Source organism: Rhynchophorus ferrugineus, unplaced genomic scaffold (assembly GCF_030347505.1).
Source record: "Rhynchophorus ferrugineus isolate W39M unplaced genomic scaffold, kcgeb_rfMv2 rfM4, whole genome shotgun sequence".
In the NCBI taxonomy this organism is placed as follows: domain Eukaryota; kingdom Metazoa; phylum Arthropoda; class Insecta; order Coleoptera; family Curculionidae; genus Rhynchophorus; species Rhynchophorus ferrugineus.
In genome coordinates, this window is record NW_027472583.1 from 52,331,920 (window position 1) to 52,359,876 (window position 27,957).

The 27,957-nt window shown below is 33.7% G+C and overlaps 1 protein-coding gene and 2 long non-coding RNA genes across 6 annotated transcripts in view; 2 read left to right on the forward strand and 1 right to left on the reverse strand.

Moving 5' to 3' along the window:
• The first annotated feature begins 3,640 nt into the window (after positions 1–3,640).
• Positions 3,641–4,200, forward strand: LOC143196200 (uncharacterized). Its single transcript, XR_013005685.1, has 2 exons — positions 3,641–3,806; positions 3,861–4,200. It is a non-coding gene; the product is annotated as an uncharacterized LOC143196200 (long non-coding RNA).
• A 4,093-nt stretch (positions 4,201–8,293) lies between these two features.
• LOC143196203 (uncharacterized) lies at positions 8,294–8,880 on the reverse strand. Its single transcript, XR_013005688.1, has 2 exons — positions 8,713–8,880; positions 8,294–8,663 (listed from the first exon to the last, which is right to left on the reverse strand). It is a non-coding gene; the product is annotated as an uncharacterized LOC143196203 (long non-coding RNA).
• A 709-nt stretch (positions 8,881–9,589) lies between these two features.
• ssp3 (short spindle 3) overlaps positions 9,590–27,957 on the forward strand; it is a 62,641-nt gene continuing 44,273 nt past the window's right edge. The window contains exons 1-21 of one of the 4 annotated variants that reach the window (XM_076403793.1): positions 9,590–9,796; positions 10,094–10,272; positions 10,329–10,623; positions 10,682–10,851; positions 10,903–11,197; positions 11,964–12,508; positions 12,675–12,905; positions 13,320–13,480; positions 13,541–13,913; positions 13,977–14,126; positions 14,185–14,332; positions 14,394–14,532; positions 14,588–14,740; positions 14,825–14,947; positions 15,005–15,198; positions 15,319–15,386; positions 15,444–15,671; positions 18,028–18,367; positions 18,503–18,674; positions 18,729–18,858; positions 20,799–20,923. In XM_076403793.1, the coding sequence (XP_076259908.1) occupies positions 9,706–9,796; positions 10,094–10,272; positions 10,329–10,623; positions 10,682–10,851; positions 10,903–11,197; positions 11,964–12,508; positions 12,675–12,905; positions 13,320–13,480; positions 13,541–13,913; positions 13,977–14,126; positions 14,185–14,332; positions 14,394–14,532; positions 14,588–14,740; positions 14,825–14,947; positions 15,005–15,198; positions 15,319–15,386; positions 15,444–15,671; positions 18,028–18,367; positions 18,503–18,674; positions 18,729–18,858; positions 20,799–20,923 (4,310 nt within the window). In that variant the 5' untranslated portion in view covers positions 9,590–9,705. The remainder of the gene's footprint in view (positions 9,797–10,093; positions 10,273–10,328; positions 10,624–10,681; positions 10,852–10,902; positions 11,198–11,963; positions 12,509–12,674; positions 12,906–13,319; positions 13,481–13,540; positions 13,914–13,976; positions 14,127–14,184; positions 14,333–14,393; positions 14,533–14,587; positions 14,741–14,824; positions 14,948–15,004; positions 15,199–15,318; positions 15,387–15,443; positions 15,672–18,027; positions 18,368–18,502; positions 18,675–18,728; positions 18,859–20,798; positions 20,924–27,957) is intronic. The other 3 variants (XM_076403795.1, XM_076403794.1, XM_076403796.1) reach the window with 3 other exon arrangements.

The window sequence follows — 27,957 nt, forward strand, 5'->3', positions numbered from 1 at the left end:
CACCCATTTTGCACAGAGCTTTCTCGTACCCAAATATTCGTGAATAATATGATGTACACGTTCAGTTGATATCTTTAGAGTGTCTGCTATTTCATTCAATTTCAATTTGAGGTAATTCAAAATCATTTTGTGGCTTTTTTAAATGTTTTCGTTGGTAACAACCTCTTTTCGGCGTCTACTGCGTTCACCGTCTTCGGTGCTCATTTCACCACGTCTAAGCTTAGCATACAAATCCTTAATGGTTGATTTTCCTGGGAGAGTGTCCGGAAACTCGGCGTCAAGCCAGGTTTTTGCTTCAACTGTATTTTTTCCTTTCAAAAAGTAATATTTTATCAACACGCGAAATTCCTTTTTATCCATTTTTTCCACAATAACAAAAGCAACTTCACTCAAAATGTTATAATTCACAAACTAATGATCCGACAGCTGTCAAATTTATACACGCATCTTTTGAGGGTTAGGGTTAACTAAAAAACATATGGATTTAAATCTAGTAGCGCCATCTATGTGTCAGGCCGGGGACTTTTCAATTGACCTGTTAATTAATAATAACACATATAGTTATTTAATAACCTCATAAAATGAAAAATTAAAATATTTATATTTTGCTGGCAAGAAATATGTTATGAAATCTGAAATAGCATTTAGCTTGGATTTGTATTTTGCAAATGGTAATAATCAAAAACGTGTCATGAAAATATGAGTTGTTTTTCTTATTTTTCAACTGGTGAGAGAATTATCGGCAATATTTATTTTATTACTCTTAAGGTGTTGTTAGGGTGATACCAAGTATTATATTAAGGTATATCCTTAGTCGTCTGGAACCACTTGCCAATACTACATGATCATTAAAACCAAAAACTGTCTGGTTAAGGCAAGAAATTCCGGTTTAAATAACTATGAAGGTGACCGCTGCTTCGCATCTGGTCAAAAAACAAAATAATTTTTATTATAGAAATGTTAGTCGCATGCATGTTTCTTTTTTCATATGCTCGTTTTCTATGAAAGAATAATTCTTAAAAAGTAAAATACAGACATACTACATGTTAATTTTAATATCAACAATATTTTCCTTCTAATTTCATCCTATAGAATACGTCCAGTTCTCAAATGTCTGCAAAATTCTTCAAAACATTAGTTATATGCAACATAAGAGGTTATATATCGGCAAATGTTTTTTTTTTAATTTTATTTACATTAGAATATTGTTATGCATCAAAGCCAAAATAAACTAAAAGTCAAAGTTAAATGCGGCTACATTGCGACGTTTTGATGCCATAAATTTAGATAACGTGAGTTCCCTACTTTATTGGATAGACTATATACGTATTTATTTTTTCAATTATTTTCACATAATAGTTCTCAAAACGCAAATTTAATAAGTTTTAAAAATATCATTTGAAAAGTCCCCGGCCTGACACATAGATGCTGCTACTAGAATTAAATCCATATGTTTTTTAGTTAGCTCTAACCGTCAAAAGATGCGTGTATAAATTTGACAGCTGTCTGATCATTAGTTTGTGAATTATAGCATTTTGAATGAAGCAACTTTTGTTGTTGTGAAAAAATGGATAAAAAGGAATTTCGCGTGTTGACAAAATATTGCTTTTTGAAAGAAAACAATACAGTTGAAGCAAAAACTTGGCTTGATGCTGAGTTTTCGGACACTGCCCCAGGAAAATCAACCATCAAGGATTGGAATGCGAAATTCAAACGTGGTGAAACGAGCACCGAAGACTGTGAACGCTGCGGACTCCCAAAAGAGGTTGTTACCGATGAAAACATTTAAAAAAGCCACAAAATGATTTTGAATTACCGTAAATTGAAATTGAATGAAATATCAAACACTCTAAAGTTATTAACTGAACGTACACATCATATCATTCACGAATATTTAGGTACAAGAACACAAATCGTACTATAAAAATGGTATCGAAAAGATGGAGGGTCGCTATAATCAGTATGTCACCCTTGAACGGAATTATGTTGAATAAAAAAAAATAATTTTGCCAAAAAAATTTGTTTTACTATGGTAGGCCGGGGACTTTTCAATTGACCTGTTAAATATATTATATATAAGGAATATTTTTCTAGCGTGATATTTCAATATGATTAATGTCATTTAAGGGTGTTTTTAGACTATAAAAGCGCTAATTTTTGACGTTTTTTTGGTAGGAAAATTTAAAAGTAGGATAGCAATACTATCCACTCTTTTGTTGTTTGTTTTTATATTCACTAATGTTTCAAAAATAGAAAGTGTGAATTAGAGGCTAAAAAAGATTCCATCAGCAGTTCCAGTTTTTAATGTCTCTGGCGGCAAATTTTATACATTAATTGACAATAACTATCATTTTATTTTTTTTAATTAGTAATTTGTATGGACTTATAGTGAGATTCATGACGTTCATAACTTTCAAAGTTGGTAAAAACTCTTTCAATTGAATGACTCATTATTGTTTTGATTTTCTGAATTTATATGAAGTAAAGACGAACTAACTAACTAAAAAAAATTCTTATTAAATTTTAAAAAATAGTAAAAAAGGACTTTTAAAAAATATTAGACCACAATGTGAATCGATTTTCGGATAAATATTCGTGGAATGATCAATATCGAGACAGTATTTACAAAATGTGGAAAAATATTTTCAAAATAAGTGTTCTGTTTGCTACATATATAGAATACTGATTTTTTTTAAGATTCTAAATGGCGTTTCAGTAAACTTGTCTGATATTTTCGATATTTTTCGATATTTTTTCAAAAAAATTAAATATATTTCTTAAACATTATAAAAAAACATTGAGGTATTTTAATAAACTGTATATTTTGGTACTTAATTTTAAAAATATACAATATTTTGGTACTTAGTTGTAAGGGTTTACTTAAAATATTTTGCGAAAAATGATCATCATTTTCCCCCTCCGATATATCGATATATATTTTTTTAATATTGAAAAGATATACGGAAATATCGATAATTTTCTCGGCGGTCGACACCCCTAGTTGGGACTGCTCTGGAGATTTGAGCTGGCTTTTTTCACAATACTTGCAATCACTTACCTTCGAACTGTTTTGGTCCTCCAGGCCATTCCATGTCATTCACATCAAAATCACTTTTTTTATTCATTAATAACAAAATCGACAATTGGGATATACAAAAGAGCAGCGTAAGTAAGTTATCACCGTAAGTTTGTAAAAGTTTATGATGAGTTTGATTAAGCAACCATAGTAATGAACGTCGAAAATGCAATTTTGAACTTTCCATGGTTAGAATTTGTATACGCTGAATAACTCAACAATACTAAATGACAAACTATTATTTGATGTGGAAACATGTCAACACCATCGAATTTAACATTAACCGGCGGTGGTTTCTGTTATTGAACATAAGAATACAATAGCAACATTAGAAATTATCGCGGTAGACATATACCTAAAATTATTTTGAAAACATTACCTTTCAATTCAACTAAACGTTCTTTCACTTTTAAATACACCTCTTTTTCGATCTAATAGACGACATTCTTAACGGTATATTTATTACTTTTATCTCGTAGATATTCTAGGAACTCTCAAACGATGCAACAAATGAATCACTTCGGACATAAGGGGCCGGTTATCGATGATTTAAGAAAAGTGAAATCGGACGACCTTTATCGTAAACATAACAGAAAGAAATGTCCCAATTATGTAGAGAAATCGGCTATATCCGTATTGGGTGGTGAAACATTTTTTTCTTTGTTGTGATCTCAGTACGAAGAAGATCCTCGCCCAGCAAAGAACTGTGCTTGCCATGGTTATATCCAAGGTAATTTAACACTATTACGTTGTGATTTGTTATACGTGTTTCAACGATTTTTAGATTTTCGTGATATTTGTGGTGATGTTGCTTCACTGTTGTCTGATTAGTGGATTTCCTGCATCGGACACGGGAGCGACGAAGACGTTCGATTTTGGATACTCGGGATTCGGTGGCGGACATCATCATCACAAACCGGGAGGACATCACAAGCCCCACAAACCCGGGCATCATCATCATCATGGTGGAGGAACCGGGGTATTCTACGGAAATCCGTTCCAATACGCTTGGCAATCCTGGTCCCACTATTTTGGTTAATAAATACTAATTGACTTTTAAGTTATCAGTGTTAATTTTTACATGGAGTGTTTATTTTTTATAATAAATATGTTTATGAAAGACAGTGGTGTAGTTTTTTTAGATATTCTTATTGGAACTTAGAAATACTTCTTAGAGGAACTATGAAAATATTGTGTAAAATATACGGGGTTAGTAAGAGGAATATTTAATTTATATTATATTTTACATTTTCGCAACATTTTATTTTATTTTGGACAAGACATTAAATTAGAAGTTGCTTAAAAAATAACAAATATTTTCTTTCCAAATTTGATATTCTTGCTAGTTGTTCTTGGGTTTAACTTGATACATTATTCACTTATTTCCACAAAACAAACAAAAAATGTAATTTAAAGCGTTTATTCGACATTAAAACACTACACTATAGAGTATATAGTCTTAACTTAATACATATAATTTAAGAATGGTTTTTGTATAGTCCAGTATCAGAGAATGCGCTGAGAACGTCATTTCGCTACATTTAATTGGTTTAATTAAATTCATTTCATTGATTGAGGATTTCATACCAATTAAATTTGAAATAAAATCCAAATGTCTCAAAAAAATTATTAAAATTATATTCTACATATCTCCTCGCAAATATAATCAAAATTGTCTATAGCGCCTTTTCGCTTTTTCATATTTCTTTAGTGCTATCAATTAAAACATGATGTATTAAAGTTCCCATCTTTTTGTTCCTTCATATTGAAAGCATGAGACTAAGTCAGTCTGTTAATATTTGATTTACATGTTCAACACAACAATATATTGACGCAAGTTATAATTATGTTTAAAATTTTATTGTGAACATTATGGACCGAATAATTTAAAAGGTTAAATTCATAATGATATATGTCAGTCAGAGCAGAGAAAACATACCAAAAAGTAATATTTGAAAGAACAGCAACAAAAAATTAAAACATATGATATATATCAAAATTACTGCTGTGCACATATAATTGTAAAATGAAGAAAAAGAAGCAGAACAAGAGACAACTTAATATAATAACAATATAAATATACAATATACAATATAATATAAACAATATAATAAAACAACCACAAGATACGATCTTGTCTATAAAATCATCAGCCTCAACTTATTGGTCTACGAACTGTAATATTTTATTTTGTATTAATGTAATTTTTGAAACATACTAGTTAAAAAATAAATTTTTCTTAACTAAAACTAAAACTCACTTGGGCTGCTTGATTTAATCAAATACAGTAGGAAATGATTTCCAAGGAAAACGACGTCCCGTTTTTTTATTTCCGCAAGTGCACCGGATACACAATACTTTTGAATCTGAAGATATAATATTATAGTGATTACAGTTAAGTAACAAAAACTCAGACAAATGCTGATCGTACTCTAAGTCAGGCACACAAAAATAGCAACATAGATGAACTGAAACAAACAATCGTGTTATAGAAATGAGCCTATCAAATTTCTTTGTGGGGCAATTCAAACGAACCAATCACAAAAACAGATAACAAACAAATGAGTATCAAATCTAAGCTTTAAGAAACTGGTCATTTTATGCTTGAATAATAGAAATATTGAAGTATTTTAACTGTTAAATAATGTTTCAAACTTCATTGTTATCTTGGATATTACGTAAACAAATAGGAATGTAGTTGCAAAGAAGGCATAGTAGAAGAAGTAGAAGACAACACGTAGTAAAAAAGTATCAAGGGTTTAATGTGGGTTTTGACAATATAGGTTCTTATTAGATGCTTGCATGCATTTTGATCAATTTATTAACTTTAAAAATTCGTTTATTAAGAACGTAAAAGGAGTGGTAATCAGAAGTCTATATGTCTGGTGAGTATGCTGGATGTAACAACGCGTCGTTTAATTTATGCAATAGACGCAAAACTTTATAGCCCTGAACGTTCTGCTTCGGTTTAGATATATACCTCTTAGTTTTCTAGTTCTCTCTTAGTTTAGTTTAAATACTCTAAAATATATCAATTGAACGTGTACATCATATCATTCACGAATATTTGGGTATGAGAAAGCTCTGTGCAAAGTAGGTGCCGCGCGAGCTCACTTTTGACTAAAAACAACAACGAATTTATGAATCGGAGCAGTATTTGAAGATGATCAAGCGTAATAAACCCGAGTTTTTGCATCAATATGTGACAATGGATGTAACACGGCTCCATCATTTCACTCCGAAGTCCAATGGACAGTCATCCGAGTGGACTGCGCACGATGAACCCGCTCCAAAGCGTGAGAAAACGCAACAGTCGACTGGCAATGTTACGGCGTCTGTATTTTGGGATGCGCATGGAATAATTTTCATTAACTACCTTAAAAAAGGAAGTAACATCAATAGCGACAATTACATAGCCTTATTGAACCGTTTGAAGGACGAAAACGTCGAAAATCGGCCGCATTTGAAGAAAAAGAAAGTTCTGCTTCACCAAGATAATGCACTGTGTCACAAGTCATTGAAAACGATGGCAAAAATGCATGAATTGGACTTCAAATTGCCCCAAACGACTATATCCTATTCTCAGGTCTCAAAAGAATACTCGCTGGGAGGAAATTTTCGGCGAATGAAGACGTGATCGCTGAAACTGATGCCTATTTTGAAGCAAAGGGCAAATCGTACTACTAAAATGGTATAGAAGAGTTAGAGGGTCGCTATAATCAGTGTATCACCCTTGAAGGGCATTATGTTGATTAAAAAAAACTAATTTTGCTAAAAAATGTGCTTTACTATGGTAGTCGGGGTACTTTTCAATTGACCTGTTACTTTAGCATCTTTTATTGTAGAGTAGGTAATGTATTTAAACTCTCTAAACATTCTGGGAGTGGTGTAAGATCTTAATATTTCAATGCATTGCTTATAAATAAGGTCCTCGTGCCAAACTTGTGCTACTAAGAATATAGCTGAATATAATTTTTATCTGCAATGGAATGTTTATTAATAAACCCAAAATGGTGTGTTGGTGTTAGGTTTTTTCTCTCTATAATTAAAATTATGAGTCAAGCATTCCTTTTTATTCGTTCGCCTTGATAACCTGAACTGTGATGTCGCTAACAAAATCCTCATGAACCCATAACATCACCTTTGCTGGTCATACAGCTTGAACTGTGAAGCCTGTGCTCATATTTTAATTCAACTTAGAGATCAACTTCAGTTCTTTGATGGTCTTAAAGTATACAACCATCTGCAGTACTTCTGCCCAATTAACAGTAACGTCTGTTTTTTTTTTCTTAATGCATTTCTTGTTACGGATTAATTGAATAACATTTAAATCTCCGAATAATTTTACAGACAGTTCCAGTTTTAATATACACAGATATATAAACATACTTTCTCTTTAGTTAATCTTTTAATCAAACTTCTTATTGTAATAAAAGGAAGTGACTATTAGTTAAATCACCAAGAGAAACCCCTTACCTAAACACCTCAAAACGAAGAATCCATGCGTTAAATTTATTAAATTACTAATTTAGACACAGTTGTGCAACGTAACATCATCTTATATATATCACACAATATTTCGAACACATACTCAAATTAATTAAAATAATTTTAGATCGAATTCGTTAGAAATACAGGTCGTAAACGAAACTAGTATATTTTTATTTATATTTATGTGACAAAACAAAACACCAGCAAAAATAAAAAAGTTCATATCAAGTAGCCTTAGTCATCTGGTCATCAAGTCATCTTACTGCACAATAAACGTTATGCAAGATATTCAGGATTATGTATAAAAATAAACATATAATATCTGTTGCGATATAAGATGTTATATCAAATTGTATAAATTAACAATAACCGTGACAATATTATCCATAAATTACCATCACATCTTCATGCCCAAGTAATCATAGATACAAACACTGATGTCTTGAACTAGTACTACTTGTAATGAGCATGTAAATGTTACCTTAAAGTTAAAAAATAATGTCAAAAATAAACTTATATACTATGTTAAAAAAAATATGTATTCTATAACAAATATGACAGATAATTTAGTCACTGATAGTAATTTTACTACGTAAGTATATGTTACAATAAAAATATATCGCTGTTTTATTTGTAAATTTTTTAATTATAAGAGTGTATGACTTAAAAACAAGTTTTATTTCAACAAATTTAATAATTATTTAAAAAAATCACAATGATGTTTCGTAATAACACTTTTAGCTCGTTCAGAGACAGTGATAATTGTGACAGAAACGTTAATTGTACGCTTTTTTTATTAATATTTATTACAAAACATAACATAAAATATCACTATTAAAATTAACATTTAAGAGTAACTAATAACAATTTAACTAAAATAGTACGAAAATGCTTGAGACAAGACATTTTGTAATATATAACCCACTACAAGAGTCTGTATAGGCCTGCCAGGTAACCCACCTCCATGATGGTGACCTCCTCCGGGTTTGTGTCCACCGTCAGATCCCAGAAAATTAAAGGTTTTTCCGGTCTTTCCTGGATCAGATACAGGAAACGCTTCGGTCACCCAACAATAAAATAAGAACAAAAATGTGACCTGTAAATTCATGATATATAAATAAAGTAAAACTAACACAATGTAATACCTTTAATATATCCATTGGCATCAAAGGTTTTTTGTTCTTCGATAGCCGGTTAAGTACTAAGATAGTTTTAGTGAAAAATGTTTCACCACCTTTCGAATATCGGCGATTTCTCTACATAATTAAAATCATTTCTTTATGTTAATAACGCTAGAGATTGTGAGATTTCACTTTTCTTTAACAGGCCAGTAATATATCCTCTTGATAATCTAAACATCTAATGACAAAAATAAAATTATTAATTAGTTTCGCTGAAGACTTACTTGAGTAATGATTTATTTAACTATTAAAAAATGTTAATTTACTTCATCAAATTATTATCTAAAAGACGCTTTGTGATTTTAAGTTCATTGACTTACAAGCACAAAACTAACTGAAGCAGCAATCCAATGTCACAATGAAGAGTATATAGCAAAAAATAGATTGCTTGAAGTAGGAATGATTAAAAAAAATCCAATTTCGCTTAAGTTTTAAAAATCAATTGTAATACATTTAAAATAATAAATTATCTGATTTTATACAAATCAGTTAGTCAGTTTAAATATATTAAATTAAAAAAAATAATATTTTATACATTAAATTAAAACCATGTATATATAAAACACAATGTATTTTCCAACAAAAAAACATAAGTTGAGTTAACGTCTGTTTAAAGAAAACGATGTACATTGCCCCATCTACCGAAGTTCATATGAACTAAGTTAATGTTTTCTGTTCATAGTTAACATTATGTTTATAATACTTGACCTATTTAAAATTCCAATAAATACATCATTAAGGTTTTATAGAAAAGATCATTATTATATTGGAATATAATAAATGCTGATTAATTTCGGTTAGAACGTTAATATTTCACCTGTCATTACACAAAAATTATCTTTTGTTTGAATAAAACGTCAAATTAGCTGACAGATGATACGAGTTTGAAATAATTTTATCAAAATATTGATGAAGACAGTAAATCTAATCGCGGATTTACCGTGATTTTCGATCATAATGGAGCAGGTTCGCCTGCTAGTTCAAGAACAAGGGCGAGAAGCCCGTAATCTACTTGCCTTTAACATTTCGGCTGACAACGATATTCGTAGTAAGTTAGTTTTTTCATTCATAGTTAAGTCTGCCCTGTAGTGTTTTCTGCGTTATATCGACCAGTTCTCGATGTAATTTACTGTCACTTATATAGAAATTGAATTTAATTAAGGCGACGTATATAGCGAGTTCATTCGCCCACTACAAATCCATATATGTAATGATAAATGGTAATTGTTGAATGCACAAGTTCTTAGGAGTGTCTAGAGCTGTTGTCATTTCATTGTTTCTTTATTGACAGATCTCTAATTAAGTTTCTTGATTTATATTATTAGTTTTTTCTATTAAACTTTAGGTAAAATAGCAAAAAAGCCTCCATGCTCCCCTCGCGTTTCTGATGTAATTCAAGCAAATAAACCAGCAATAATGAGAAGAACAGGTGCTAGAGTCAGATCAGCTTCCACTGGAAGAGACAAGAAATCAGAATTAAGAGCTAGATATTGGGCTCTTTTATTTGGAAATTTGCAAAGATCGGTTTGTATTTAAATCCTCTTCATTTTAAATCAACTAGAACAATTTTATTTTGGTAGATTGCAGAAATATACAGCACAGTCGAAACACATGAAAGTCTTACAGAGTGTCAGGAAGTACTGTTAGTCCTAGAAAACTATCTCAGAGATTTTTCAGCCTTAGCAGATTGGTTTAAATTAAAATGGGAATATGAAAACACTCCAGTGCCTCAAAGACCTACTTCATTAGCTTGGGATGTTTCTAAAACGAATTTAGTTAAACCAAATAAATCCGGAAAATCAAGTCCTAGTTTGGGGAGTGGTAGAAACAGTCCAAATCCTGGTAAAATCAGTCCTAGAATGATTGTAAACAAATGTAGGTTATTGTAGTAATTACTTTGTGAGGCAGTTTTGAATATAATTCATAATTACAGGTAAAAATTGTGCCTGTAGTTCATGCCCTTCCAGCCCATTACCACCGATTGAACAGACAATTACTGAAGAAAAAATAGTTGATACTTCCCAAACAGAAGTAAATGATAGTGGAAAAAATCAAGTTAAAACTAAAAGTCCAGTAAAGAACATAGAAGATAAAAGCTTAGAGGTAAGTGGTGTAAATTATGTCAATCTATTAAGTATTCTTAGCATTTTTTAGGTATCAAAGACAGAGTCCAATTTGAAGAAAAAAACAGAAGTAAAACCAAAGTTGGTGAATACTGTCTCAAAACCATGTCAAAAGGCTGCTTCCAGTGTGAAAAAAGATAAGCCAGCTTTAGTAAGGGGCAAAACTATTGAATGTGTTAAACCTACAGTTAAATCCACCTTGAAGAAGAGTAATGAAGATCTTAAATCAGTGGTAAAAGATAAAACTATTGATTCTAAAAATAATGAAGAAAATCTGGAGAAATCCCCATTGGTTAAAGAGACATCTCCAAATAGAGATCGTAAAGGTATGTTTTAATATTCTATATTATTTACTTAACAGTTGTTAAAATAATGATTGATAAATTTCTGATCAATATCTAAGAGTTTTTTGGGATAGACTGGTAATAAAAAATACAGTATAAAATATATAACTTACGCAAATATTTTTTGACTGGACAGGTTTAATTCCTTTAAAAAACTTTTTTAATTCTGGGGAATGATGAGGTGTAATTTCTTTATGTTAAAAATTTTGCAGAAAAAATTCTCTGGTGATATTTTTTTTATGTATAAAATAGTAAATTAAAATAAAACACTGAAAATATTTACATATGCATTTGTCTATAAATGACTGAAATATTATCCACAAATAATTGTGCTTTTTTTATGAAACATATTTTAACATGAGTTGTTCTGATAATATCTGTTCTGGCAGTTGTAAGCTTAAAGTATTGGAAATACGATGCTAAGCCTAAAATTCAGCTTGTTTTTCTTTGAGATTCGACAATCAATACACAGATGAGAATTTGATAGTGAAAAAGTAAATTAAACTAATTTCATGGTATTATATTCATGTAATATAAATATTCCCAGAGTTATTGGAAAATTGGTGTTATAAACAATTAACAACGCACTACCAAATCGGCAAACCAAATTGTTTCCCATAAATAATCAATACAAATATTTGAGTATTTGTATTCATATAAAGTGTGGTTTCGGTAACAATACCAAACCAACAGATGGTTGATGTTATACGACAACTTATATTTTCTTTTTGTTTTAATAATATTGAAGACCAGCCACCCGCCGCTGCTTCTTCAGAAACCAAGAAGCAGGATTTTGGATTAGACTTAACAGAAACAGTGGCCAACTTTTTCTCCAGCTGTGGAAATGGCGTGAAGAATATCGATTCTCCAAGTGAGGATCAGAGAACTTACGACATCTTACGGAAAGTGGGCGTAGAGAGTGCTGAGAAAGGTACCAGCACCGATGACTTTCCCAGGTTAATGTTGAAACGCCAACAAGTCGCAAAGGTCCATCAGGAGTGTCAAACAGATCAAGAACAAGAAAAACGTGCTACGAGTACTCCATCAAAAGTCGGTACCAAGCAAGAAGGGTCCACGGTTAAGAGTACATTCAGTCGGCCAACAGCGGCATCAGCGGTTAAAGCTGTGGTTTCAGTCTCTAAGCCGGCGTATTCTACTGCGTTAACCAAAAGTGCTTCAGCTAAGATTGTGACCCCCAAAGCGAGACAAGATAATAAAAGCAACATCACTAACTCTTCTCGATACACCTCCACAACAAATGATAGGAGTCTGGCATTAACTCGAAGTAGAACGGTAAGTATGTGGGTTCATGCAGGTGGTGATGGCCTTCGAAATTCTCCCTCGAGCAAACCCCGCCCTATTCCCACCCCCAAACCTTCCAGCCACTGCAAACCCAAACCTATGGTGTGTCTGATTAAGTACCCTCGTTCACATATCAAAGTTGTGTTGAATGTTCCAGGTTAGTGATATGAAATTATCTACTCCGGCTCGCAATTTGAAACAGAACACTCCATCCAGACCAAATACGTCACAGGTGTCGTCATCAAAATCAGCTCCTACCCAGAAACCACCGCTCAGAAGACCAATTTCGCTTATGCAGAAGAGCAATACGACATTGACGAAGGACAGTTTAAGTAAAAGTCTCTCGTTGGATGAGTACGCGAGTTCTGTAGAAACACTGGTTGCTCAGGTACATCTTTTGAGTTCTTTGAATTGTTCTTATTCTAGAATGGAATTATTCTCAGAGAAATCTCTAAGGTGTAATAATGCAATTCTGCATTTAGTTCTATTAGTTTAGTATTAGTATTTAGTTTAGTATTAGTTACTTTTAGTTATTTATTACAAAACACAAATAACTTTTACAAAAAAAAAGAGGAGTACAAAAAACAAGTGACTCACGCCGTTAATCTTGCAAGAATTCATTAAGTTCTTTAATCACTGCAACTGCTTGAATGATGTGAGAAGGTTCTTTTCAAACACTTATTTTTCCTACACTTATACACTTAAATTATTGCTTCATTTTTGAGAATTCTACGAAATGTATACACTTAAATTTCCATGTTTAAAATTGTTCTATGCTTCTAGGATGATTATATTTTTTTAGGGACAGTCCAGAGAAAATATGCACAACATAACAAACTCCAGCAACAGCATCGCTAGTTCATCAGAAACCTTAAACAATGACAACGTTAAGAGAGAGCCAGCTGATGGATGGCTAACTGTAAAATGTAGAAGATTTAAAAATGGAAATGGAAAGCCTCGAAGGTAAGCGCATCGCATATATTATATTTTTGTCCATAAATCTTTGGAAACGAACTTTCTCAGGTCTGATACCGCGCTTTCATGGGCTACTAGATTCCATCAGGTGAGTGCCACCGCCAGTTTACCTGCTCTCGCTTTACTTCCCGAAACATCAGATGTGTCCAAGCCACAAAAGTCTATCGAAAAAAGCGTCAAGGAAAATTTGAATACCTTAAAATTCTTGAAGTCTAGTGTTCAAAAAAGTACCCTGAAGAAAAGTGAATCCGTCAAAGGATCAACAGAAAATAAGGACCTTAAACAAAATAATTTGAAGAGGTCTCATTCAACCTTGAGCAAGAATTCTTTAGGAAAAAAATCCGTTCAAGACAAGAACAAAGTTAATTTAAACATTAAAAAATGTTCAGAGAAATGTGACACTGAAAGTGTACCTAACAAAGTATGTATAAATTAAATAATTACAGTACATTATGTTCTTACTCGGGCATTTTAAATTATTCAGGAAGCTGATTTGGATTCTGAAACAGACGATGAACAATACAAACTGAAGGACATTCAGGATGAACTAGCTACCGAGGAGGAACATAGGAAGAAAACTAAAGAGCTCAATGAAGAGGAAGATCGTCTACATAAAGAGATAGAGAAATTGAAGGTGACGATATGTTTTTTCCAGTAGTGTAAACTATGTTTATATATTTTTCTTCTAACAGTGTTTGGTAATTGAAGTCGATACAGAAACTGATGGTACAGAGACTGATGGTGACGAATTGCAAGGGGATAATGATGAAGATTGTCCGATTTCTTTGATCGATGGATCGGATATATCATTGGAAGCTCGTTATGAGCCAATGCTTGCTGGTAAAATTTATTAGATTATTTATTGTGTTTTAGGGTTGGAAATGAACTCATTGTTTTATAGAAATGTCTTGGAGTGAACGTGTTGACACGTTGGCGGCATTGGAAGCAATTAATGCGAGACATCCTGGGCGTGCTTTGGAGCTTCATCAGAAACTATCCAACCCTCAAAGGAAGATGAGTCTCGCAGAGGCAGTGAGAAGGTGACAAGGAATTTTAAACCTTGACTTAATTCAAATTTCTAATAATATTTGTTAGATATCAAGCTAAACAAGCCAAAGCGCAAAAGAGACGCGAAGATCTACAGTTGGAGAGAGCCCAAAAGTTGCAAGCTTTATCCTCTAGAGTAGAGGATGTGAAGATGGCTAAACTGCAACTCATTGAAGAGAAGAGGAAGAGAATGGAAATCAGGTTAGTATGATTCTTCTTGACTAGGTTTAATGTAATTTTTGGTATCTCTAATAACTAAATGTATTAAAAATTTTGATATCCTAGATTGGAAAAGGCAGATCAAAACAGGAAAAGACACATCAAGGATATTATTAAAAAAGCACATGATGAAGAAGAAAAACTGAAGGAAATCGCATTCATTAATGAATTAGAAGCACAAAATAAGAGGTGACTCGCATAATAGTGGCATTAATATTATTTTGTGCCTTTGCTAAATCTTTTTAGACATGATTTTCTCCAGTCGTGTAAAGAACGCAAAGGAAGAATCCAAGGCTTGCAGGAGGACCGAAGAAAGAGACAAGAGGAGAAAGCTGCTAAAGAGGCGGCGGTAGAGGAGAGACGGAAGGCTCTGGAGAGGGAGCGTTTGGAGAGACTTGACAGGCTACAGGACGAGAGGAGACAGAGGGATGAACGAATCGGTAAGTAATACATTTGAACTACTATTATTCTAAAATTGATGCGGTTATTATGGTATATTTGAACTGCTACTTAAATAATCTTATTTGACATCACTTTATTAAGAATTTATGTAATTTCAGGTCAGCAACAGCAACAGAGAGAGAGGGAACGACAGGAACTGGCACGAGAAAAGGCTCGAGATCGTGAAGTGAGAAGCTTGCCTTATGGTTACACCTTGCCACCATCTAACGGTGAACATTTTCAGGAGAGACTGTCTGCTCTGCACGAAAAACAGCTCGCATCGACCCAGGAATTGCAAAAGCGTATCGAACAGAAACAGGAAGATTCGAAACGGCGTCACGAGGAAAACATGGAACAGATCAGACAGAGAGCTCTGGAGTTATCCATCCATCGTTGTCACCATGACGACAATCAAGCACCCAACATGGTACCGTATCCACAACAGAAGCTTTGCACTGTCTGCAATGTGCTCGTAAGTTCTAACAACGCTACCGTTTTGGCTTATTAATATACTGAGTTTTGAGCTAGGAGAAGTAGGGTTATTAAAATATATCGTCGATCTACCAAGGTACTACCGCTTCTACCATATATGCTTATTAAAATAGTGTTCATTTCATTGGATTTACTAAAAAAAAGCTCTATTTGATAAAACAGTTTTTTATTCATTTGAGGCGATTTAATTATTTTGTCTTATTAATTTGTCATTGATGCTACGTGGGGGAATCAAATGTAAACGGTAATTTTGTAAAATAAATTTGATCAATAGCATACACAAACTAAATATTTAACATTTTGTCAATGTAATCCCCTCCGTGCTCTACACACTTTTGCCACTGATTTAGAAACTTGAATATTTCTTTTTCATAAAAAGTTTGAGGGCGAGTTGTTAGCCAATAGCTCGCACTCCCCTACTTCTTCATTGTTTTCAAATATTTTGCCGCCCAGGGATTCTTTCAAGGGTGCAAAAGAAAGGAAGATACTCGAAGGTTTCCCAGCGCATTTTTTCTAATTTATTCCTTGTTAAAACTACGGTGTGTGGCCTGGCGTTGTCGTGAAGGATGATGACGTCTCGAATGGGTATACCCTGTCTATTGCTTCGACACGCCATTTTTATTGGCTGTACAACTAAGAATCCTGTAAAAGAAAACTTTTGTAAGCACTTTTCCGGCTGAAGGACGGTTTTTGGCTTGCACTCCGTACTCGCCATTTTTGATTTGAGAGTATAATGATGAACCCACGTCTCATCACAAGTGATAATACGCCTCAAAAAAATCTTTCCTTGTCAAAATCGATTCAGATGCCTTGCAGTGATCTCCGACTTGACCAGTTTTTGATTTTCGGTCAACAATCTTGAAACCCAGCGAGCACTAATTTTTCTAAATCCAAGTTGATTAGTGATGATGGATTGAACACTTTCATAGGTCATACCCAATTCTGATGAGATTTCTTCAATCTTTTTTCATTTGTGAGACTTGTTCATAGGCGTCGCTTCTGACTTTCATTTTCGACACGTTCTCGCTTATCTCTGAATTTTCTGACTGATGTATATACTTGAGTCTGAGACAGTGTAGCATCTCCAAACTGTGCCTTCAGACGAGTGAAAATTTCCGATGGATTAACGCCTTCATTGGTTAAAAACTTGAATGAGCACTGCTGCTACCCACAACGGTTTCCCCCTCATAAACCAAAGAACACTCGAGCATCGAATCCTCTAGATCGGAATTACGTGCTAAGTTAAATAGTAAAATTACCGTTTATATATGATTCCCTCTCGTATAATATTATTATGACTTGGGATATAATACCACTTATAGTAAAATATAAAGTGTTATAAGATACGGATTTGTAGATTTTAATAATAAAATTAAGTGTGGTCTGTATTGCTAAATTTAATATTCTTGATGTCTTCTGCAAGTGAAAATTTGGACTCTAAACATGGACCCTAAACGGTGATCTTTAACTACTCTTACGAAATATAAAAACTGCCGATAATAATCAGCTACTTATTTCTGACACTTGCTACATCTCTATATCAATAGGTACTTTCCATGGTTCATTTTCAAATCTGGATGTGTTGTTAGATTGCTTCAACTGTTTTTTTCGGCTTTTGTTTTTTTATTATATATTTTAGAATCTGGAGCCCGTTCTTTTACCTACGTAACTACAATACAGTAATAACACTGTGTGATAACTAAAAAAATTAAATTTAAAAAATAAAATTCAGTTTAGGGTATTCAGTACTATTCATGTTTAATTTTTAGATTTTTTTTCTATATCTATCAAGCGATTATGGGAATTTAGCTACTCCTAACACGAGCAAGCCCTTGCTGATGATCTCTCCATTTCAGGGCATGAACTGGATATATTATCTGCTGCTAAAAGTGAATTAAACTATTATTTTTGAGATACATCAAGTTATATCAGGAATGAAGAACTGTTACGGAAAAGGCAACTGGACTATTATTAAATAGTATATATGAGATATAAATAGTATATATATGAGAACTTGGTTAAACGATAGTTATAGGGTAAAATCCTGAAATTACTTTTATATTTTATTTATTTTAGATAACAATTGAACTTGTTTTTTTTTATTGATATTACTAACAAAATAACTTGATAGTAAACCTCATTATGTTTGCTCAATTATGTTCATATCATTTTCATTGATCATTTAGTATTCATGCTAGTGATTATATTTTCTGTGTTTTTCAACTCATAGACTGACTTGCCCATATGGTTTAAGTACTTCTGGATTTTTATTTCCTTTTGTTAATTTAGAGGTAATAAATATACTTATTAACGTAAACTATTATATTATTTTATAGATTAAGTCTGAGGTCTATTTGATGAGTCACCTTAGAGGACGTTTACATCAAGATGCTGTGCGACAGACCAATCCAGGACTGTCATCGAATGAACTGGAGCAGTACAACTTGAAGCAGATTGTCGATGCTCCGGATGGAAAGGAGGATCCGAAGGATATTGCAGCGAAGGAGAGGGGAAAATCTTACAGGAAACGCTGTAAGAAGATCAGGCAACGCATGACTACAAAAGGAGCTGAGTTTGAAACATCTTATAAACCAATACTGACTGATAGTGGTAATAAGAAAAATCTCAACAGGAATATCAACACTATAGGAACTTTAACCAGTCAAGCTAGTCAAGGTAAATATGATCTGTTTTTCTAGGTTGTATATTTTTGGTTTCTAATTAACAGTTCTCATAATGTAAACCTTTTTTAGAATAATTACAATTTGTAAATAATTTGAGGATATTTAAAACAAAATATCATTTTTGCAGGTTTATCACCAGCCAGTCTTAGCCAATTAGATCGCATTCTCAACGAGTTATCTCGATTGTTATCGAAAGGAAACGGTAATGATCTGTTGGTATTCCAAGGAGTGGGTGGATTTTCAGTTCTTGGAAAATTACTCACCCTTGGCTTAGATGGAAACGGCTGTATTTCCGTTAAGTAAGTGTTCCGGATGATGTAGGCAGTCTATACTGTGATTTTATTTTGTTTCAGAACACTGATAATTTGCTGTAATTTGTGGCAAATAGCATGCAAGGGCCCAGAAGGCAGCAAGAATGCCCAGTATGTGATTTTATCTAATAAATTGACCCCTGCCATAGATCTCCTGAATAAGCGACTCCAAGTAAGTCATAATATAAGTCCACTGTTTCTTTTTATTTTTTTACAACCACTTAAAACTAGCTATTTATCAAAAAGGACCTATTGGTCCTTACTTAGTCTGTACAGGAATAATGTTCGCATATTAATTATCATTTTGCTATGCTTTTTTAATTGTATATATTTCAGTATGGCACAGGAAAAAAAATTGATTTTCTTGTATTTGCTTGCTACTCCTATGTTATCCACGCTTTGCACTTCTTGTTTGCTTGTGTTATCATGAGAGTAGGGTGTCTTATAGCAGATTTGTTCTCGCTTCTTTTATCGTTTGTTTTATCTTCGTCATATTTCAAATATTTTTATTAGAATGTAAGAGTTTAGAAGTTTAGTGCATTACTGTGGTAACAACTTCTGAAACTTGTGAATGGTTCCGTCGTGCCAAATCTTATGGTCTTTTTAAGATAATTTTTTCAAATACTAGTAGTAGTTGATATAATTTTATATTATTGTATTATTTTTGTGTTTTGTTTCTAACGTGAATTAATCTTTAATAGTTCTACCTTATTGGAGTGATATTCTTGAAGTTCTGAATGAAGAATATCTTCATTTTTGACCTCTTTGACATTGCGAGCGGTGATTTAGGTTTAAAGTTTTATTTTCACTCCAATAAGGAGTATGAGGATAATGTTGACGGTATATGAAGTCATTTAGACGAAAATTAGCTTTATTTGATAAGGTATTATCGATAATGGGAAATCAATTAACTTTTTTTCCAAAGTTTTTGTAATATTCTTTTAAGTTCTTTTATAATCTTTTAATACTGACTGCGTTCCTTGAAGTTCTTGGATAATATTCAGAATGATTAGCTAATATTTTAGTTAAATTTGTAAAAGCCATGTAAAAGAATTATTTTTATGGATTTCATACATAGCTACTAAAACTACTTACAAGTGTCATTAGTCAATAGTACCTATAATGTTCTGTATAGTTTGAGCTACTTTTATCCTTTAAACATTTTTTTTTTGATTTAACAAGCTTTAAAAAAAATCAAGAATATATATATATATATATATATATATATATATATATATATATATATATATATATATTGATGTTTTTTTCATCGGAAACTTAGTTATTGATTGGAGTCAGTTTTTATATTACAGGTATTGCTGGATACCTCGTACTATGGTCTGGTTTTTTTTTTCAACTCACGCGCTAATCGCTACTAATTTTCTAAGTCTAGTTTTTATTTTAAAATATTCACATTTAAAGGATAATTTTCATCTGTAATCCTTTTAGATATTCAGAACGTTACTTTTATTTTATATTTTACATGCTATGTATTTTACGAGCGGTATACCGAATCTGACTCGGCAATGAATTTTTATTACCGCTATTTTGCATTAGCATAGACATTTCCGAGAGGGTAGGGATCGCTGTGATATATCAGGCCTCGTTTTTCTTGTAATTTTAGTAAACGACCCCGCGGGATTCCTTCTTCCGCAATCCTGGAAACTCGAACGTCTTGGACCATTGGGCAATTTTACTGTAAAAAAGAGCAAGTCTCACCCCTTTTTTCCGGTCGCTGCTTTGTGCTTTTAGGAATGGGGTTGTTTTCGCAGATCATTTGACCGATTGGTTGTGTATTATGATTGGGGGATGCTTGATTCGACTAGATTGGCATATTCATTAGTTTTTTTTATTTTCTATGACAAGGCTTTCCAGTTTATTTCGGTGTTGTCTGCATAGTAGAATGTTGCTTGTATTATTTATTGTTTCTCGTTAGTTGAAGGGGTCTTTTGATAAAATACTTTTGTAATATTTTGTTTTCGAGATCTGTATTTTAGACAGTGATTTAAACATTTATGATATAGTTTTGTCAAAATGTTAAGCTACATGATTTTTTGTTTTGTTTTATGAGGTTTTTAAGGTAGGAAACGAATTAAATTTTGTTTTTTGAAGGATTTGGAATGTGAGGACTTATTACCGTCCGATCCTCTAAGCGCCTCCTTGATGCAGCTCTTAACTGTCGTCCTCAAGAACACACCGTCTGATACACCATCCTCACGAATCCACGATATTGTCAGGTAGGTTTTAAATTATATTTAATTTTTTTATATATTAATTATTCCTCTATTAATATATATTTATTATTGTTGATCGCTCTGATGATCATATGATTGATATATTTTGAGTGTTAATATTTGACCTTCTATACAGAGGGTGTTCTTGGCGTTTAATATGGTATTATTTTCTCATTTTCGTATATTTTTGAGATTTAAGTGATATATTTTTGTATAGCAACACAGCAAAGCAGTTATTAAAAATACAAAGTTAATTATACACATTTTTAATTTATGATATTTTTTATTTTTCTGAATAAGATAATAATATTAGTGATCATAGAGCTGAACTTACCTTAATGGTTTACTTAATATCTCAAAATTTAAAACAATATGTAAGTCAGCTTTATTATATTTTGTGTTTCTTGATTTTTTTTTATAAGTAAAAATTATGCCCTTTTAGTTTACATATTTTTAATATTTTAACAGATAATGAAATGTTCTTTGTGGAATTACACGGTTGCAAAAACTCTGGACTATTTTTGTCTATAATATTATAATGATGTCCTTGAGTGTAAATAACATAACAAAAAATGTGTACTACGTATATACATTATGTTATCTTAATTTTGTAGTAGAAAATTATTGTTTACTTATAAATTAGAAAATTAGATTTATATTAGGAAATTACAAGAAGCTATGAACTATAAGGGGGAAAAATATTTTAATTGCTTTAAAGGTTCTGTAAATACATTTTCGACCATATAGATTAAACTTGCACTTTGTGTCCAATTATTGATAGGTAGTGTCTGCTTAACTTTTGGTTTTTCTTGCAGTGCAGTTAACATTGTTACAATTTTTGGATTAGTGCAAATGTTGCATAAGAAATAAGAGTATTTACTTTTTACGAGTATTACTTTCCTTTTCACCATTCTGTAATTGTCTTTCATATGCGTTGTTGCATGTGTCGAGGGAGATTGATGGATAAAATGGAATAAACAGTTGGCAAACATTAACAAAATAACTGATAAATCTTATCTGTTGTGAAAATGTGAGACTAAATATACCTTATCTATTTTTAATAAGTAAGTAAATTCAATTATTTCAATCTCGACCTGAGTAGTTGAACCTTCGATTGTTAAAGCAGCGTGTGAGCAGAGTACTAGAGGCAAATTATCATTACTTCCAGAAAATAAATCGTCCCCACTAAGTAACGAATAATTGTCGGTTCCCTAATGGAAACTCCGGTCCAATACCGTCGGCTGAACCTTTGTGTCTTCGTCATTCACCATCGTCTCCCGAAAACGAAATTATACCTTTTGCTCATCACCGGCGTAGGTGAATTATTAATGACGGGCGCGAGTGACGCTCGGTTCCCCCCTCGATCGACGGCCGCCGCCACCTACTCCTCGCGTCCCCGGGTCCCTCGTCACGCCTCGGTTATCGCCCCGACCATCGCGTCGGCCCCCTTTCGGGGGTTGCAACCCCGTGATCGAGTTATTTTCGGAGCGGCGGCGGTAGCCGTTCCCCCCCGCGTCCATTAGCAGATTGGTTTGGGGGCGAGTAACGGGGTTGAACGCGGGGGTCGAAGGGGTGGGGTATTGGAGGAGTCGTGGGAGGTGGGAGGGAAGTCGCGAGAGCGGTCAGTAACGAAGTCTTCGATAAATGGTGATGGTTTTCTGTTTGGAGAAAATGTTTTTGTTTTTCTTGGCCGCAGATTGATATCGGATGTTTTTACTATGTCGCGTTGATAGCTGAACTGATTAAAACTTTGTAGTAACACCAGTTGATTAGTAGGACGAACTCGAGAGGTTTCTGTCGTTTAAAAACACACATTAAACTTTGCTTTCGAAGAATTTGAACTTAATTGCAAGTAGATTCTTGTTAAAACCTTATTTAAAATTTTTAGTTATAGGTCATGAAAAGATTGTCAATTATTGGTTAATAATTGATTTTAAGTGTTACATTTTATGCTGTGATTTTTTTTCTACTAATTAGAAAAATTATTTGTTCTCGATATAAAAATCTGGAGTTGTTTTTGCAGTTTGTTGTCTGATATCTGGGTAACAGTATCGTGCGGAGAGGAGAATAGATCTCTTGCATTTAGTCAAAACATAGAGCTGTGATGGATACAGCAGTTTGGTATAGTTTTGACTCTGGGAAGTGTTGTAGATCGTGGTCAAGTTATTTAGTTGTACAATTGAATAAAATGTTTGTTTCCCCACGGAAGGTGGCAATTTTTTGCTTTTTACTCATTTGGAATGACTTATATTTTGTTTCATTTATTAGGTGCTTGTATGAATTTTGATCAGGGAATAATTACAATGCGAAGTATCAATGTTAACTGTTAATTCGATGGTATTGTTTTCCGTTTAGTGTTATTGAGTTATTCAGTGTATGTAGACGCTACTTTTGTAGTTTGACTTGAGGAAATCTGCCGCATAAGCCTATCAAATTCTTTTAAAAACTTACGATGATGCTGTTCGTCATATTCCTATTGTCGGTTTTTGTTTTATCGATTTAAAAGAGGACAATGTAAGACTTTTAGGAAAATAATCCAGCACAAACTAAAAAAATCTTCATACAGCTAATCATTTGATGAAACAGCTGTTCCAGACGTTTATATGCGATTGGAGTGATCGAAAATAAGAGAAAATGGCCATCATATGAATTGACTGAAAATGCCATTTCGAACCGTTTTAGAATTGCAGTTTCATTACTTGCGAGGTATGACGTATTGTGAGTGGGGTTTATTAAGTGTATTTATTATGAAAACCTAAGTGCAAAAAGTAATGGTTAATCTCGTTTTAAGAGTTATGAAGGGTATACTCTTGCAGCTCGCATGGGAAATTCTACCTCATCCACCGTCATTCACAAAGTTTAAATGCTGTGTAAAAATGGATCTAATCTAATGGGACCAGAGAGCGTTCGAAGGGTTCCTCATGTATTTTTTCCATGAGCGTGTTGAACACCGTAGATCTTCTTGGGTTTCGTGGATCCTTAAAAGTACGTTACGTAATCGGTAAACTTCGTATTTCCTACCTATCTATCTTGCAAGTTTTTTCCGACAATAACAATAATCACTTCGTCGATTATCGGCAAATTAATCCTTCTCGCGTACTCACCGGCAGGTGTTTAGTCAGGTCTGATGAAGATATTATGGACCATGTATACTATATATTTGGACTATGTAGATTTTGTTTTACTGGTGGAATGTGTATCGGTTTCCGCATCCGGATTGCCCATAATATAAATTTATAAGAATTAATTATCTGCATCTGCGTCTGATAGTGACAGCGCTCCAAGTAGGTGATACATTTGTCATTTTATCTGCAATTGTTTAAGGTTTCATTAACTTATGTCTGGTAATAATTACAGAATAATCTTTTTCGAATAATCGTATAATATGCTTTGCGCCAAACGATGTGATTTGGTGGTCAACAACTGTTATATTTTTTAATGTTGTCCAAGCAGTGGTTAGAATAATGTTCTAGCTCAGTTCTAGTAATGGACGTGATGGTGGGACCAATTGTGACAATTTTACTTTTCCACCTACATAACAACGTAGTAGATTCCCTACAATATTGACAAACGAGTATCATTTACTCAATTGTAACTAATTTGTTGGCACCATAATTAATTTCCGGATCAGTGGTATGCTGCTCGTCCCTGAATCATAGAAGAACTGCGTCTTCGGAATCGCTCAATTTCATTCTATCGTGCTAGCTGTTTATGTATTTAATGTTTATGAAATCATCATCATCAGTGTACTGAGCACGTGAGGTAATTCAACGCATATTTGATTGACTTCAACGATTCAAGTCAGGTCAAGTCAGTCAATCAACATAGTTTGCTTTACCATAAACAATCACTACACATTTCAATTCTGTTCTTGGTAAATTTTTACTCGATTCCAATTAGAATACGATGCGAATTACCGTTAGTACATAGTTATATTTGTCATATATGTTATATGTTTGTTTTCACTGTTCATGTTTCTTACTTAATATGTATGTTATCGAATTAATGTACGTATCAAAAAAAATCTATAATGAAGAAGACAAATATATTAGTAAATATCTAGTTAATTATTAAGTTATTTCAAGTTAAGTGTTTAGACTTTCAATTCTATTAATTCTAAAATATTGGTAACTGTATTCGTATTGCCATGAATTGTTTTTCAAAGAGAAACCTTAGCTGAATTTACGAGGTGTATCAGAAAGTCATCACCGGTTTTTCTAACACATGTCGTTAGTCTTAATTATGCAATGTTATGATTTGACACATATGTCATTTTATTCTACTGACCTCAATCATCATCATCATTTTTAATTTAATTAAAAGAAAAATGCCGTTGAAGGTTATTGTTTGCTGGTAGAAACTTATGGTGAGTATGCTCTAACCTTAAAAACATGCGAGGCGTGGTTTCGAAAATTCAAAAGTGATGATTTCGATATGCAAGACAAAAATCCTTCTGGTTCCGAAAAAAACCGAAAAAGTTTGAAGATACGAAACTGCAAGAGTTATTGGATGAATACCAAGCCGAAACTCAAAATCAAATGACAGAAGCAATAAATATGGCCCAAGAAACGATTAGCGATTGATTACGAGCTATGGGGATAATCCAAAAGATGGTAAATGGAAAATCTAAATATTGTCTGTAAAATGCTGCTTCAAAGGCATAATTGGAAGTCATTTCTACGTAGTGACGGGTGATGAATAGTGAATTTCATTCAAAAATTCATGGCTATCATCTGGCGAAGCCGACCGTTTGACTTCAATGCCAAATCGTTTTGGTTGCAAGACAGTGCTCTGTGTTTGATGGAAGCAGAGTGAGGTAGTGTATTGCGAACTATTGAAACATGGTGAAAACGTTCAGAATGAGCCCGAAGACACGGTAAAGCGATTTTACAGCATGATAACGAGCTCTATCATAAACCAGAACCGATCAAGAAAGAATTGAAATCACTTGGATGGAACATATTATCGCACTCGCCATACTCTCCAGACCTTGCCCCGTCCGACTATTAACTTCTTGTATCAATGTGACACGCGCTTGCAGAGCAGCACTTTGCCAATTTCGAAGAAGTTAGAAAATTACTCGATGAATGGTTTTGCTCAAAGGACAAACAGAAAGATGAAAAATTAATAAATGTTTCCATTTTCTTGAAAATTATGTGGTCTTTTTTCGAAAAAAAACGGTAATGACTTTCTGGTACACCTAGAATTTTTCAACGAACAATAAAACAACCAATAAAAGCATCAAACATAACCAAACTAAATTGAAATGTTTTTCGTTTTATTTAAGAGCGCTTGAGCTCCGCTGTCGTTCTAGTTTTTAGTCACTCTGACCACATGGTACCAATTATTTCGTATTGCAATCTTGGTGATTCCTCATGGGTGGATATATGGTAGCCCAAATTTGTTTACGAACATTTTCATGAACTTTAGTTGCAGATATAGTTATAGGATCAGCGTTAAAGCCTAAGTTCATCCTTAAACGATAAACACGACGACTTCATTATCAAGACCATCGTAGTCCGTCGGGCAACAGCCGCGGGATGGATGGATGGATCACCCGCCGGGCTCGAGCCACCGTCATCGATCAAAACCAGGCCGCAAAAGCTCCGGGCCCTCTAAACACCCACTAATAAATTTTTTATTGCCCTAATAATCGCATAAGGCGTTCCTCCCCGTCCTATCGGTGCCCCGGAGAAAGAGATTTATACGATTTTAATTCGATCTCCAGCCCATTGTTGTGTCGCGTTCGCCCCGGGAGGTCGGAGGGGGGCCGATGGGCTTACGGAGGAGGCCGCGGCAACGGTAGCAGTCGAAGTCGACAGATGTGCGACCGTGAGGGGGCTCGTCCTGTCTGTTTGTGTGTCCGTCAGTCAGGTCGGACCCCTCGTGCTTCGCTGTCACGACACGGCCACTTAGCTACATCATGATTATGGTTTAATCTTCTTATCGGGAGAACCGAAGGCTGCGACAAATGTCTGCCCCGGCAAAACTTTGTTCTTTTTTTTGTGTTGCGTACGTTGTCGATTGGTATTTAGTTTTGATTACATTTTAACAATATGTTAAATCGTCTATAAAATTATTTCGTATTTTGTTTTCTTTGTACGTAAGTTGGTAATAATGAAAAGACAAATATTGATAATCGTGAACCTTTTTGACAATACCTACGTCTGGCAAGTGAATTATTAATAGGTCGGTTGAAAAGTCCCCGGCCTACTATAGTAAAACACATTTTTTTGGCAAAATTAGTTTTTCTAACGACCCTCCAACTTTTCGATACCATTTTTGTAGTACGATTTGCCCTTTGTTTCAAAATAGGCTTCAGTTTCGGCTATCACCTCTTCATTCAACGAAAATTTCTTCCCAGCGATCATTCTTTTGAGACTTGAGAACATGAAATAGTCGCTGGGAGCCAGATCTGAAGCATACGGTGGATGAGAAAGCAATTCGAAGCCCAAATCATGGATTTTTGCCATCGTTTTCACTGACTTGTGACACGGTGCATTGTCTTGGTGAAGCAGCACTTTCTTTTTCTTCAAAGGCGGCCGTTTTTCGGCGATTTGGTCTTTCAAACGGTTCAATAACGCTATTTAATAGTCGCTGTTGATGGCCTTTTCTTTTTCAAGGTAGTCAGTGAAAATAGTTCCATGCGCGTCCCAAAATACAGGCGCCATAACCTTGCCAGCCGACTGTCGCGTTTTCCCACGCTTTGGAGCGAGTTCATCGTGTCCAGTCTACTCCAATGACTGTCGATTGGACTTCGGAGTGAAATGATGGAACCATGTTTCACCCATTGTCACATATCGACGCAAAAACTCGGGTTTATTACTCTTGATCATCTTCAAACACTCAACATCATCAACTCGTCGTTGTTTTTCGTCAAAAGTGAGCTCGCGCGGCATGCACTTTGCACATAGCTTTCTCATACCCAAATATTCGTGAATGGTATGATGTACACATTCAGTCGATATCTTTAGGGTGTCTGCTATTTTATTCAATTTCAATTTACGGTCATTCGAAATCATTTTGTGTATTTTTTA